The sequence below is a fragment of the Esox lucius genome, chromosome 10, assembly GCF_011004845.1.
Source record: "Esox lucius isolate fEsoLuc1 chromosome 10, fEsoLuc1.pri, whole genome shotgun sequence".
Lineage (NCBI taxonomy): Eukaryota > Metazoa > Chordata > Actinopteri > Esociformes > Esocidae > Esox > Esox lucius.
Window position 1 is genome coordinate 12,196,384 of NC_047578.1, and position 13,633 is coordinate 12,210,016.

General features: G+C 41.2%; 1 protein-coding gene across 1 annotated transcript; it reads left to right on the forward strand.

Moving 5' to 3' along the window:
• Nucleotides 1-5,596: 5,596 nt before the first annotated feature.
• Nucleotides 5,597-13,540, forward strand: gsdmea (gasdermin Ea). Its single transcript, XM_010893058.3, has 10 exons — nucleotides 5,597-5,811; nucleotides 7,551-7,787; nucleotides 7,913-8,105; nucleotides 8,227-8,407; nucleotides 9,041-9,161; nucleotides 9,344-9,502; nucleotides 9,790-9,917; nucleotides 11,506-11,674; nucleotides 11,764-11,834; nucleotides 12,123-13,540. Exons 2-10 carry the CDS (start codon nucleotides 7,577-7,579, stop codon nucleotides 12,354-12,356), a joined length of 1,467 nt encoding a protein of 488 aa, XP_010891360.1. The 5' UTR covers nucleotides 5,597-5,811; nucleotides 7,551-7,576; the 3' UTR covers nucleotides 12,357-13,540.
• The last annotated feature ends 93 nt before the right edge of the window (nucleotides 13,541-13,633 follow it).

The following is a 13,633-nucleotide window of genomic DNA, read 5'->3' on the forward strand; positions in this document are numbered from 1 at the left end:
TTCCAGCTCTCACAGACCTGTTAGTTTTTCTTTAAGAAGCCCTCCTGTTCTCCACTCATTACCTGTATTAACTGCACCTGTTTGAACTCGTTACCTGTATAAAAGACACACACTCAATAAAATTCCACACACTCAACCTCTCCACAATGGCCAAGACCAGAGAGCTGTGTAAGGACATCAGGGATAAAACTGTAGACCTGCACAAGACTGGGCTACAGGACAATAGGCAAGCAGCTTTGTGAGAAGGCAACAACTGTTGGCGCAATTATTAGAAAATGGTTGAAGTTCAAGATGACGGTCAGTCTCCCTTAGTCTGGGGCTCCATGCAAGATCTCACCTCGTGGGGCATTAATGATCATGAGGAAGGTGAGGGATCAGCCCAGAACTACACGGCAGGACCTGATCAATGACCTGAAGAGAGCTGGGACCACAGTCTCAAAAAAAACTATTAGTAACGCACTATGCCGTCATGGATTAAAATCCTGCAGCGCACGCAAAGTCCCCCTGCTCAAGCTAGCGCATGTCCAGGCCTGTCTATAGTTTGCCAATGACCACCTGGATGATCCAGAGGAGGAATGGGAGAAGGTCATGTGGTCTGAAGAGACAAAAATAGAGCTTTTTGGTCTAAACTCCACTCGCCGTGTTTGGAGGAAAAGAAAGATGAGTACAACCCCAAGAACACCATCCCAACCGTGAAGCATGGAGGTGGAAACGTCATTCTTTGGGGATGCTTTTCTGCAAAGGGGACAGGATGACTGCACCGTATTGTGGGGAGGATGGATGTGGCCATGTATTGCGAGATCTTGGCCAACAACCTCCTTCCCTCAGTAAGAGCATTGAAGATGGGTCGTGGTTGGGTCTTCCTGCATGACAACGATCCGAAACACACAGCCAGGGCAACTAAGGAGTGGCTCCGAAAGAAGCTTCTCAAGGTCCTGGAGTGGCCTAGCCAGTCTCCAGACCTGAACCCAATAGAAAATATTTGGAGGGAGCTGAAAGACCGTATTGCCCAGCGACAGCACCAAAACCTGAAGGACCTGGAGAAGGTCTGCTGTGTGCAAACCTGGTCAAGAACTACAGGAAACGTATGATCTCTAATTGCAAACAAAGGTTTCTTTACCAAATATTAAGTTCTGCTTTTCTGATGTATCAAATATTTATGTCATGCAATAAAATGCAAATTAATTACTTAAAAATCATACAATGTGATTTTCTGGATTTTTGTTGAAGTTGAAGAGTACCTATGATAAAAATGACAGACTTCTACATGCTTTGTAAGTGGGAAAACCTGCAAAATCGGCAGTGTATCAAATACTTGTTCTCCCCACTGTTAACTATCTGCTAGATGTTCAGTTACACATCAGCAGATTTTAGATTCTGTTACTATCTATAGAACATCTACCTACCACTGGCAATTGGGATGTTCAAAATAAAGTGGAACCAATATGTTTTATGCTCACACGTTTAATGTTACTGCTTTTATATTGCAGGAGGTGTAAAAGCTGCATTTAACTGTTTATGACCCTGATGTAAAGTGTCCTTCCCAACCCTTATCTATTCGGACCAAGGGTCTTGCTTTATGTGATGCTCTGAGGCGTAGTTGTTCTTCTCCTTCTGCAGTAAGGCAAACACACAATCAGGACCCCAACAAGTTTACGTTCTTTATGTTAATCATTGACAGCTAGAAATGAGAAGTTGGCATAATAAGTATCTAGAAAACTGTCTGCAGTTATATTAGGTTCCCATAATGTAACAGCCAAATCCCCATGTGAAGTTCTCTGACTTTGTAAGGACAGAATATCTGTTGAAGGCTTCACATTGACATACTCACTTCCTAAAAAGTGATCACATTGTACACACTCCTCAAATCAATAAAAAAAAAGACTCCTGTCGTAAAGACAATGCTGATGGGTTGCCCTGACATGGACCCAAATGGTCCCTGTGTCTGTCATTCCAATGGCATACTGTCATAACCTTTGTTATATGAGCCTTTTTACGTATAACAAAACTGATAACTTAGTAAGTTCCAATGTTAATTGTTCCAATGTTTTGCCTTTCATGACAGATAATGAGCTGAATAAGATTGAAAATGATACATTTGATGTGGGGTTGTATGCGTTAGTTCAGACTCTTTTTGGTAGATATCTATGTAGACAATCAAGCCGGATACTGCATTTTACTGTTGGGCCAAAATGGGTGCCTGAAAGTTGTGTTCTATGTCAGGTATGTGCATATGCCCATTTCATCAAAATCCATTGCTTTCCAACTTGACATTTCATTGTTAACTGAGGTATGATAGTGAGTCTGCAAACAGATTATGCACATATGAATATTACATTACACATCTAGCCCAAAATGGGAGATTAACACAAATAGATGCCTACAAGTTTATGATGAAACAAGCTGATAATGTTTTACTTTGTGAATGCTACAACCCCTTGGTTTCTACTGTTTAGTGGCTAATAATAATGTCCATGTTCCATAATCTTAAAGTTTAACATTGGAATCATCGTTGCGTTCCCCATCATAATAATGCACTTAACTGCACCCAGTCCACATTATTTACACCGTTAGTTATGTCACACATACATGAACACAGCCCTATCTGATCCTTAGCACAACAAGCGCTATATGTACAGATGAAATGCAGTTTGCCTTGTATCTAACAGTCTAAAAGAACATCTGGTCCATACCTTTTTGCAGAAAGTGTGTTTAGGTTTTATTGGGACACCTTAGTAGATGAATATGTGACACTGTTTTCACATGATACATTATTGTCCAGAATAATATGTAATCCAAAAAACTTAAATATTTCCTCATTCTGGTAATATAATATAATCTTTAAAGACACAAAAACATTTTGGGTCTAGGTACTACTTCAGCAGACTTGCAACACAAAGTGAATTTGTGTTTAAGCAACAGGCCACACACTAGTGGAAATAGTGATATCCAGTCAAATCAGTTCAGAAAAAAATCTAAACTTTCCAGGAGAGGAAGCTATGAGTGAAAATATTTAAGGAAAAACTATTTAGGCTATTTTATATTGGATATCAAGATCACATAATATCCTGAACCCTTTCTCATGTCAGTAAATGTTAGTTTTGTTTGGCCAAAAATATTTAGAACCTTCTACTTAAATTAAGAAAATGGGGATTGGGTGAATAGATATTTGGATAGATTTGAATAGAACAAAATTGCGTTTGGGCAAGTTTTTTGTTGCGTTTCAGGAATATCCGCTCTGATTTGGCAACTCTGTCGGCTAGATGTGGTGCTTGTTGGAAGCATTTTTTGCTCCTCGATCATTCTGGACCTGTGGTGGACCAGGCAAGGTCGTAATCGGGAGTCAGAATTGGCGGGGGAAGTAAATGGTAATAAAAAATAGTTACAGGAACACTTAAAAGTAGGCTATTACATAATATGCAGTATTTTGTAAGTCTGTAAACCATTTGATTGATCTGTAGTTAGTGGACAGAGGGAGGAGAGGGTTTCCTTTCAAGTGGTTGTAACAACTTCTATCCACTAGACTACAGTCCTATTTTAAAGTTGATCGATGTCTTTAAATCGAAACGTTTCTTCTGAAATATATATATTTGAAGGATATTACTTAGTCATGTCCTAGGCTTTTTGTAATGTTTTAGCGACATTCCAAAGCTCTATAGGTAAATATGAACAAGAAACCAGGCAAGCCTAGTTCAGAAAGATTTGCATCTCTCGAGATTCGAACCTGAGTCACCCACGTGAAAAGCTGTTGTTTTAACCACCACAGAGCTGTACATTTGCTGTCTGTCAGTATAGCCTTTTGTCTATACTGACACCCGGCATTTGTATATCCTGAACAAATAATTTTTTTACCCTGTCCATTTTTATATACTGAAAAAAAGTGCCCCCATTTATCATCAGCTGAACTCAAAGATTTAAGACTTTCTCTATGTACACAATAGGCCTATTTCTCTCAAATATTTTTCACAAATCTGTATAAATCTGTGTTAGTGAGCACTTCTCCTTTACTGAGATAATCCACCCACCTCACAGGTGTGGCATATCAAGATGCTGATTAGACAGCATGATTATTGCACAGGTGTGCCTTAGGCTGGCCACAATAAAAGGCAACTCTAAAATGTGCAGTTTCATCACACATCACAATGCCACAGATGTTGCATGTTTTGAGGGTGCCTGCAATTGGCATGCTGACTGCAGGAATGTCCACCAGAGCTGTTTCTCTACCATAAGCTGTCTCCAAAGGTGTTTTAGAGAATTTGGCAGTACATCCAACTCATGATAAATGGGGGCCAAAACAAATGTGTTGTGTTTATAATTTTGTTCAGTGTAGTTAATTGGCCATTTGTTAATGACATTGATACATTAAACTGATTAATGTTTCTTACCACAAATAGAGTCTATGTATGCCGTTTGCCACTGGCCGTTTTAACAGAGTATTAGCCAGGAATTGGCTTTACCAGTATCTACTAACTTACTGGAATAGTCATAATAATTGAGCAATTTCTAGAGAGTCTGCCAACGCAATTTCATTTCATGGCATAAGAACTTATTTTTTCTTTCATGGCAAAACAAAGTACTTTTTTCTTTCATTCGTGAATTACATTAATAGAGTAACTATCAATAAAGGTGACGATAACTAACTTTTTCATCAAGTGAAAAGACGAGAGAATCGTGGAATCTCCCAGAAATAATGAAAAAAAAATGCGTAGCTCTCAATAGATTCGAACTTAGGCACTGTCTTTAACCACTACGCCACTGCATTACACGTTCCAGCAGTCGCTGGACTCCATTAAGGGTTGTGTTAAACTGACTAACGTTTCTTATGTTTACCTCCACCATAGCGAAATTTAGGAGTATCTAATAACTTCCTTGGAACTTTTCAATGCCTGTCGCAATATAACCATATACAGTTTCAGTTAAAGCTTAGTATAATGTAGACACTAACGGTTTTATCCAGCGAAGTTTTCGTCTATACGGAATAATTCATGACGCGCATCGCTCCGTCTGCGAGGAGATACGAACTATAGTTCACACATATAGGGACCTATAGTTCACACATTTTCTAACCACTACCCTATTGAACAAGAGATAGTCAGCCAGTCAGTCACTCACTCACACACTCAGTCAGTAAGAGACATTCGCTCTTCTTCGCTTACGCAGTCCGGCAAAAAGAGGAATATGCTAAACTTTTCTTACATGCCCATTAAGAAGTTGAACTAGATACAATAGCCTATCAATTAAAGTAAGCTAAAGTGACTAATAAGGCGTGTGTAGCTGATAGTCCTGTGACATTGACGAAGCTCATGAATGCTCATCTAGTAGCAATTACCGAAGAACAACGCTCTGATGGTCATGGCTGCAGAGGCCCAAAGTCCTCTCTCAAGCCGCTACCGTATACCGCAAGAGATGGTCAAGTGGGTGGGGATGTTTATTAAAATGTGCTAAATAGTGCCAACCCTACTCACGCAGTGTAAAACAAACTTACTGAAGACGTCTCTGGAAGAGTGACATCTCTCTGCTCCAATCCATACAATAAAAACTTTTGGACAGCCAATAATATCGGGGTGGGTGTGTAGTTCTGATCATTTTTACAGAATCTAGAAGGGAATCCAAGAAGTAGCGGTTCACTTTTTCAGTCTATTCTTTAAAAAACGGAGCTACAGAAGTTAACAACTTGTAATTTGAATAATTAGTATATTTGAAAACTTTCTGGTAATTTTGTTTGGATTTCCGCGAGCGACTTCAAAAACCGATACATTCAAGTGACAGGCCACCGGTTGTTTTAAGGAGCCGAACGCTCAGTATATCCAGGTAGGCTATTTAAACAGTGTTTTCCCGGAGCAGACGTTTGTTGAATATATGTTTCAGGCTATGTGTTGAACTTATAGTCAATCTGAATTATTATGAAGGAGGTTATGTTCTTTATGTTAATAACAACTGCTAACTTGGTACTCCCAAATCCGAGTCATGCGTTCTTATTTAGCTCCGTGATCCAGCTCATGAGATCTTGTGCAAAAAACCTCTTCTGATGGCTCATGACTCAGCACGCATACGCATCCATCTCAAATTAAATTATTTTGGGGTGATTTTTAGTTTTTATTGCACGCAGGACAGGGTAGTGCTGGTTTACCTTCGTCACGTTTTAGGGTTTACTATGTTAATTCTTCTACGTTTGATTTAACGCAATTTACATCCAACATTTCCAACTGTCTACCATGTAAGCACCGCGTGTATGTGAACTCCACCAAAGTCAGGTCGATCTCCTCTCAGCTCATTTCATTCTTAAGATTTGACCGGAACGCCCACGTTATTCCACCCACCCCTACCCCTGGTAATCTGAGCCTATTTACCGTAATAGTTGTACACTTCAGGAGAGGCAGGGAGGGGGGAGTACCCATACATTTAATAAGAATTTTCCAGCAAAAAGATGAGCTAATGCACTGAAAGTAACGGAATTCGTCACAAACGTGAGAACTATCTGTTCTCTTTTTCTCCTTCTATCCAAGTCCCTATCCCCATCCATCCAAAAAGTAGGTAGTTTTAAAAATAATACTATGAAATCTGAGCCACTAGAATGTGGAGGGCCATAGTTGTAGTTAGGGGTGTGTTGTCAATAAAATTGTGTTATGTTAACATTAAGACAGTACAGGGGATGTCTCTCTCGTCCAATGATACCATGATCCATATTGGGATGTTTGCACCAGGGTGTTTAATCACTGCTGTCTTGCCTCTGAAGCTAAGGCTTGTTGGTCCCTGTATGGGAGACGAGATGCTACTTGAATTGGTGTTGGTGGGCCAGCATTCTTCCCTCTAGTCTAAATACCGTCCCAGTTCCCCAGGGCAGGGATTCGGGACATTGCCCTGAGTGGGTTGCCATCTTTTGAACAGGACATTAAACAGCGGTCCTGAGCTTGTTATCACCAAAGATCCCATGGCACTAATATTAAATAACTCCTTTGTGAGGATAAACCTATCTTTCGTCATTGGTTTGATACCTTCTCCAACATAATGCCCACAATGGAATGACCCACTCGCACATCAGCCTGTCATATTTAAGATGTTGAGTAACCAAAACAGATCAGGTTTGTGTCCAAAAAAATAAATAAAAATAAGAATCACTCCATGAAATGGTTACTGTATGTAACATACTAGATCTTAAATATGGATGGATTTGAAGTCAACATACACTCTTAAGGGAAAGCTAACTGCTCTATCTTTATCTACTATCCATTTATAATAAAGTGTAAAATACCTGAAATTGTATATTAAATATATATTCCATATTTAAGAATAGGAAAATACCAATTAATTGGTATTGACCCAGTGAAATTATTTTTATTTTATTTATTTCCATTGTAGGGATGGACTACCATTTCCTGTCTTTCCTCTATCTTGCTATGAATGATGACTCCTCACTAACTCTTACTGCATCTCAGAATTGAATGGCATTGTCTGGACTGGACTGTGGCAAAATGCTATTGAGGAGATATTAATCCTCAGATAAACTGTGAATAACTTATTGGCTACAACATTTTCTTGTCTTTCTCCAGGCGTTGGCCCCATCCCAACACAAGTGATGTTTGCCAAGGCAACTTCAAACTTTGTCCATCAGATCGACCCAGATGGAACCTTGATCCCAGTCTCCCGCCTCAATGACTCGTACAAGCTGATTCCCTTGGCGCTGGTTGTCAAGCGCAACCGGTTCTGGTTCTGGCAACAACCAAAGTACCTACCATCTGACTTCACACTCAGTCAACTGTTGCTAGGGGATGAAGAGTTAATTCCAGGTGATGTAGGTCCATGGTTTCCGACCTAAATCACTTATGCCATGTGTGAGTGTCTGTCTGTCCATTCTCCTGTCCACATTTTATCTGTATGTGGCTGTAATCTCCATACATCTGTGTGTTTACAGAGTTGTCTGAGATAGACTTCCTGTCCTATGAAGGGAAGTTCGGAGACAACCTGAGCGGGCACCTGGACGCCAAGGCTGGGACCGTCAGTGTCAATGTGGAGGGGCGTGGCTCCTCCAAGCTCCAATCATCATTCGGAAAGCTGAAGAAGCAGGAAGTTGACATACAGAAGCTACTTCTGGCATCTAGTGACAGGTATAGTCAACACATGCACATATGGATATGAATGTGTGGGTGAACGGGCATATCTTTCTCCATCTCTGTTTCTGTTTCCTAGTCAGTCTAGTCATGTTCACATGTGTCCATCTGTCTGTAGGATGGTGGACATGGATCATGTGCTGTTGCAGCAGTGCCAGAAGAGAGCAGAGGTGTTTGCTGTGTTGAAGGAGAGGGTCCTGACCACCACCCCCTGCTCCATCTCAGAACAGGTGCAGGAGCAGACCACCTGCCAGGGGGTTCTGGGACTGCTGGGCAAACTGGGGACCCGGTCTGTACAGGTGGGTTCCAGGAGAGAGACGGACAGGGTGGAAGAGAGAGACAGTGGGAAAGAAAAGGAGAGAGGGGTGGGCAGAAAGTTGGGGGAGGGGTGGGCAATAGAGAGAGAGGGCAGGAACGACAGCCTTGGGAGAGAGTCTGGTGGGAGAGTGACGATGGGAGTGAGAGACAGGTGGAAGAGAGAGACAAGTGGGCATGAAAGAGACAGATGGGAGAGAGAGACCGGTGGGAGAGAGAGACAGGTGGGAGAGAGAGACAGGTGGGAGAGACAGACATCTGGGAGAGAGAGACAAGAGGGAGAGATAGACAGTTGTGAGAGAGAGACAGGTGGGCGAGAGAGAAAAAGGTGGAAGAGAGAGACGGTTGGGAAACAGTGATACATAAAGATAGGGGGTCGAAATGGACAGGAGAGACGTTGGGAGAGAGAGACGTGGAGGGGGGGGGTGCACGGGAAGGGGAAGAAAGCGTCTTAGGGAAAGAGAGCACTGTGGGGAGAGAGAGACTGACAGTTGTACCAAGTGTGACTTGTTTAATATAATGTGTTTCCTAGGTGTTATTGAGTTTACGTGTTTGATGTGTTTTTGTGTCTTGTGTGTTAATGTATGTGCGTATGTTATTACATGTGTATAAATCAGGTGTGCGTAGAGGAGAACAGCAGTAAAGACATGGACAGTGACGTGTGCTTGGAGATACCTCCTTACACAGTCATCGCCTACAGCCTCATAGAGCTGGACATCAAGAAGGACGGACACTATGGTCAGTGCTTTTGAGTGTTGAGCTGTAGTTCTGTCATGATAGACCTTCCTTTTATGTGTCCCAAACCATGGCTACAGGAAAATTGCTGCGTGATTATTTATTTATTCCCTCTATCGCTCTTCTCTCAGTTTCTCTTTCTTTCCCATTTTTTATAAATTCCCTCTCTCTTTGTATGTTTTAAGCGCTGTGTCTACAGCAGGGTACTCCTGGAGGATTTGAGGCAGACTCTGGAAAGACTGTGGCATCCCAGGATTTATTCAATTCCCTGTGTGTTGTGGACGGTTTAATGTGGACGCAGAATGAGATTTCTGGAGGATCACCTCTCAGCACATTGCAGAACAGTAAGTGTTCATTCAGTATTACCTTCATTCATATGTGCCTGGCTCAGGTATGTCCGTTATTAATTGGGTTCCCTTTTTCAATGGCCTGAAGATGAACGGAAGCTGATGACCAATATAACCATTGTTTCTTAGCTGCGTGTCAACATGCTCAATGAATATAATTACAAAACAGGAATTAACATTTATCGTCAGTTTGTCTTGGTCTTTTTCAAAGGAATACTAGCCGTAGAGGAAGTTTAGTTCGCAGGCCTAAGAGTCAAGCTCTAAATTGTTATTTTACCCTCTAGATTTGCAGGAGTTAGAGGTCCACCTTGATCACTTAGCGCTTCTGCCAGTGTTGACCCGGAATGCAATGTTCAACATCATCCGTGAAGTGCTAATGGACAGAACCACCCTCATGGTTCTGGAAAGCACGGTAGGTGTGACCTTGTATGTTAGCATGTTAGCGCACACTGATTGCAGTTACCTCATAGCCAGAATGTTTCACCTGTGTTTTTTAGTGATTCATCTTGTTACTTTGGAAGTCAAACTTTAAAAAATATTAGATCGAAAACCTATCAGTCATCACCATTGCAATATTATTACTAAATACAACTTATTCAATTTTAACAGTTTTTGACATTATCTAGATGCCTGCCTCATTTTTTTAATTTTACATGGGCTTGCACCTCCACCACTGGGTGAATTTGTACAACAGAAGAACAGCAGTGGTAGGGCAGCTACCAGGGGAGACTGTGTTGTACAGTATAGCCGAAGTAAGTTTAGCCAAACAGTCTTCTCCGTACGGGCCTCAAATTATTGGAACTGTCTCCCTACTGAACTCAGAGAGAGCACCAGCTACCTATCGTTTAAATTTAAACTCAAGAAATGGATTAAAAACACTCAAAACTGCACTCATCAATAGTAGGTACTGCCCATCTTTGTATTCTACTTCTTATTAGCTTGCTAGTTTCTTAATTTGTCTGGTGTTTTTCATGTGTTCTATTTGTGTACCATGATGTTGTGTTGACCTGCCAAGAGACTAAAGATGAAAAATAGCTTTTTAGCTAACTCTGGCGCATTTACATTTTGAGTGTAAACAAAAAAATTTAATAAATGTGCATTGTCCCTTTTAAATAAATACAAAAATAAAAATAAAACATTCACTAAGTCAACCACATTCACTAAGTCAACCACATTCACTAAGTCAACCACATTCACTAAGTCAACAACTACCCGTTTCTGGCCAGACCAATGACCTGGAACACGTCTGAACCCACTGACATTGATGTTTACATAGGAACTAACATGGCAATCTCTGTCGAGCAGCGATGTTGTTATGGTCATGGCAGAATAGTTTTTGCGCCAGTGTGAGGTGTTTTTAGTTGCTTCCCAACAACGGAGTAATTTTTTTCGGATTCTGTTTAGGGAGCTGGAAGGACTTAGAGGTCCAGAATGCCTATGTCACCTCTCATTCTTCTCTCCAGCACACATTACGCATTGAGAGAGACGTCCTCTTCAAACCCCAGTAGCCGTGGGGAGTATCTGTCAGAAAAGTGTACCACGTTATCTGTGATGCAAATCTGGCAATAGGTCATCTAAATAAAACTATCGTAGTGTAGAAACAATCCAAGCCAACGGATATATACCACCTGCTGGCCAAGTGTACCAGCAGGGAACAGATGGTGGGAGAGATACAGCTCAGATGAGATTTACAGCTCACATATTTTATCAAGGCAAAACAACTTTGAGTTTCATGTTTTCCCGTATTCCCCTTTTCATTCAAAATTAATTTTGCAATGTTGATGTGGCTTGTACTTTTAGTAAAAAAACATCTCCAAAGGCAAATCTAGTGGACAGGCCTGGTGGGTATCACTGAGAAAACCCTTATAATTTTTATGGACAACTTTCAGCAGACATCCGCATGTTCTGGGGTTGTTTTTAGAAAATCTTAATAAAAAGCAAATCTTTGCCACGGCATCATTTGGATATGATCTCTTCAGCGCTCTTTCTCCTTCTCTCAGTTGGAGGGGTTGTGTCGAGGTGAGGATCCTGTCCTAGCAGCTGTCACTCAGCGCACATCTGTGTGTGCACTTTTGGAGCTTCTCCAGAAAACCCAAACCAATCCGCTCCAGGTGGACACAGTCTCCCCTTACCTGACCGCCACTCACATGCTGGTCAGCGCGTTGGAGGGTAGGCGATTGTGCGTGCGTGTGCTGTGTCCTGTTGGTCCTGGCGACCACCTTTTGTTACAGCAACCATTGTCTTGTGTGTTTCTGTAGCGTTGCCTGATGTCTCTCTGACTCTGCTGGGAGAATGCAGCCCTGACATCCTGGAAGCCCTCAATACTCTGGTCAGTCTGATTCAATTCACCAGACGATTCACCCTGTCAGTTTACTCAACGCACGATTCAATGCAGAAGCCTTTAACACCGGACAGTTTAATTCGAATCACTGTATGATTCATTTGTCACGTCATGCAAATCATTATTAATTTCTCTTGATCAGCATGACCTAAAACACTCTCACAAATAGCAAAGTACGCTAGTTCGTTATACCCAAAATGAAAATCACTTTGTTTGGCAGTGGTCATGGTGTATTCCTCTGTAGCCTGTATCTTACCTGTGTTATCTGTCCCACAGATAACCAAGCTAAAGGTGAACGGTCAGTTCCTTCCTCTTGAATCGCTGCCCCTCCCCCTGCAGGATGAGAGTGCATTCCATTGGGCAGAACAGATCCTGCTGTCCTCCAATGTGATATTGCAGAGGGAGACAGATAGGCTATGGGCAGAGACTGGAAGAAACCCAAGAGTTCTTCCCTTGGTCATGTGCATTGCAGTGCAAGGACTTACATATCTTCACAATCAGAATGGGTAGTGTGTGCGCGCGCGTGTGTGTGTGCGCACGCGTGTGCGCGCGTGTGTGTGCGCGCGTGTGTGCGCGCGTGTGTGTGTATGTGTGTGTGTGAATGGATGTGTTTAAATTGTATGACATTTTGTTTGAAAATTCTGTGTCAGTTGTGTTTTGGCCTTTTACGCTTAATGAATTCTGTACTTTTGTTGTAATGTAAAAACATTTTTAAAAAAAGGTGCCAGATTATACCAGATTTGCACAGGCAACCCTCTGGTTGTTTTGTTAATGTCAGAAGTCAAATCCACAGGCGACCAAATCACAAACTGTCAAATCCCCGAGCGGCTTTCTGTTTTAGTTTATTACAGACTCAATTTTATAATTTTAAACCAATCCCGTGTAATTTTAAACCAATCCTGTGTAGCCTCATGGGAAAACGTTCCATTGTCTGCACTTGATTGGGTTAATGGGCTACTAATCCCCTCACACAAATTAACATGAAAACATGCATTGGTTTACACTTTCTGTGGCAGTTTGGAACTTTGAAACTGTAAGGAAGGGTGTGGTTCGTGATAAGCAGACACTGTAGATTAGACCGCGTCGGTGTCCGTTTATTCCCAGTCAGCTGATTATCACCACCGACCCAGGTGAACACTTCTGCTCACTCAGTCAAGACCATGATGTGACCATATAATATTAGTTGTTTTTTGTTAAAGCCATAGAGGAATTCACTGCAGAATATGAAAGCAGGAGACAAGCCCTGGTGTTGCCTTTTCCCCTTCGTTTTTGAAATGCGCTTTAAGCGGTTTTGTTTCTGCATGTGCAGACATACAGACGAAACGGCTATACAGAAGATTTTTATATTCCAAAAAAAGAATTAAGTTTAATATGCAGTATATTGTTGCTTGCTTATCATTGTTAGCTATATGTAAACTATGGTATAAAAACATAATTAAGCAAATCCTACACATCTATAAATTAGTAGTGTGTTTTCTTACTTATTTTTTAAGTTAAACTATATATTATAGATATATTCCAGATTATACTATTGAGTAATGTCAGTTGCTGGTATTGGTAGATCTATTGATATGTCTTTGTCAGAATGTTTATGTCTATACCAATATGTTGCTTTCTGTAATTTGTACGTGTGTTTACAATGCTGCCACAAAATGATGCATTCTGATTTCATCCAAATATACAGTATATTTATAACCATCCATTGTATCTGAATGGCTTAATATAAATAAGAACTAAACATAGCCCAAAGCAGCCCATAATCAACCAAAAACAAAAGGACAAAAAAA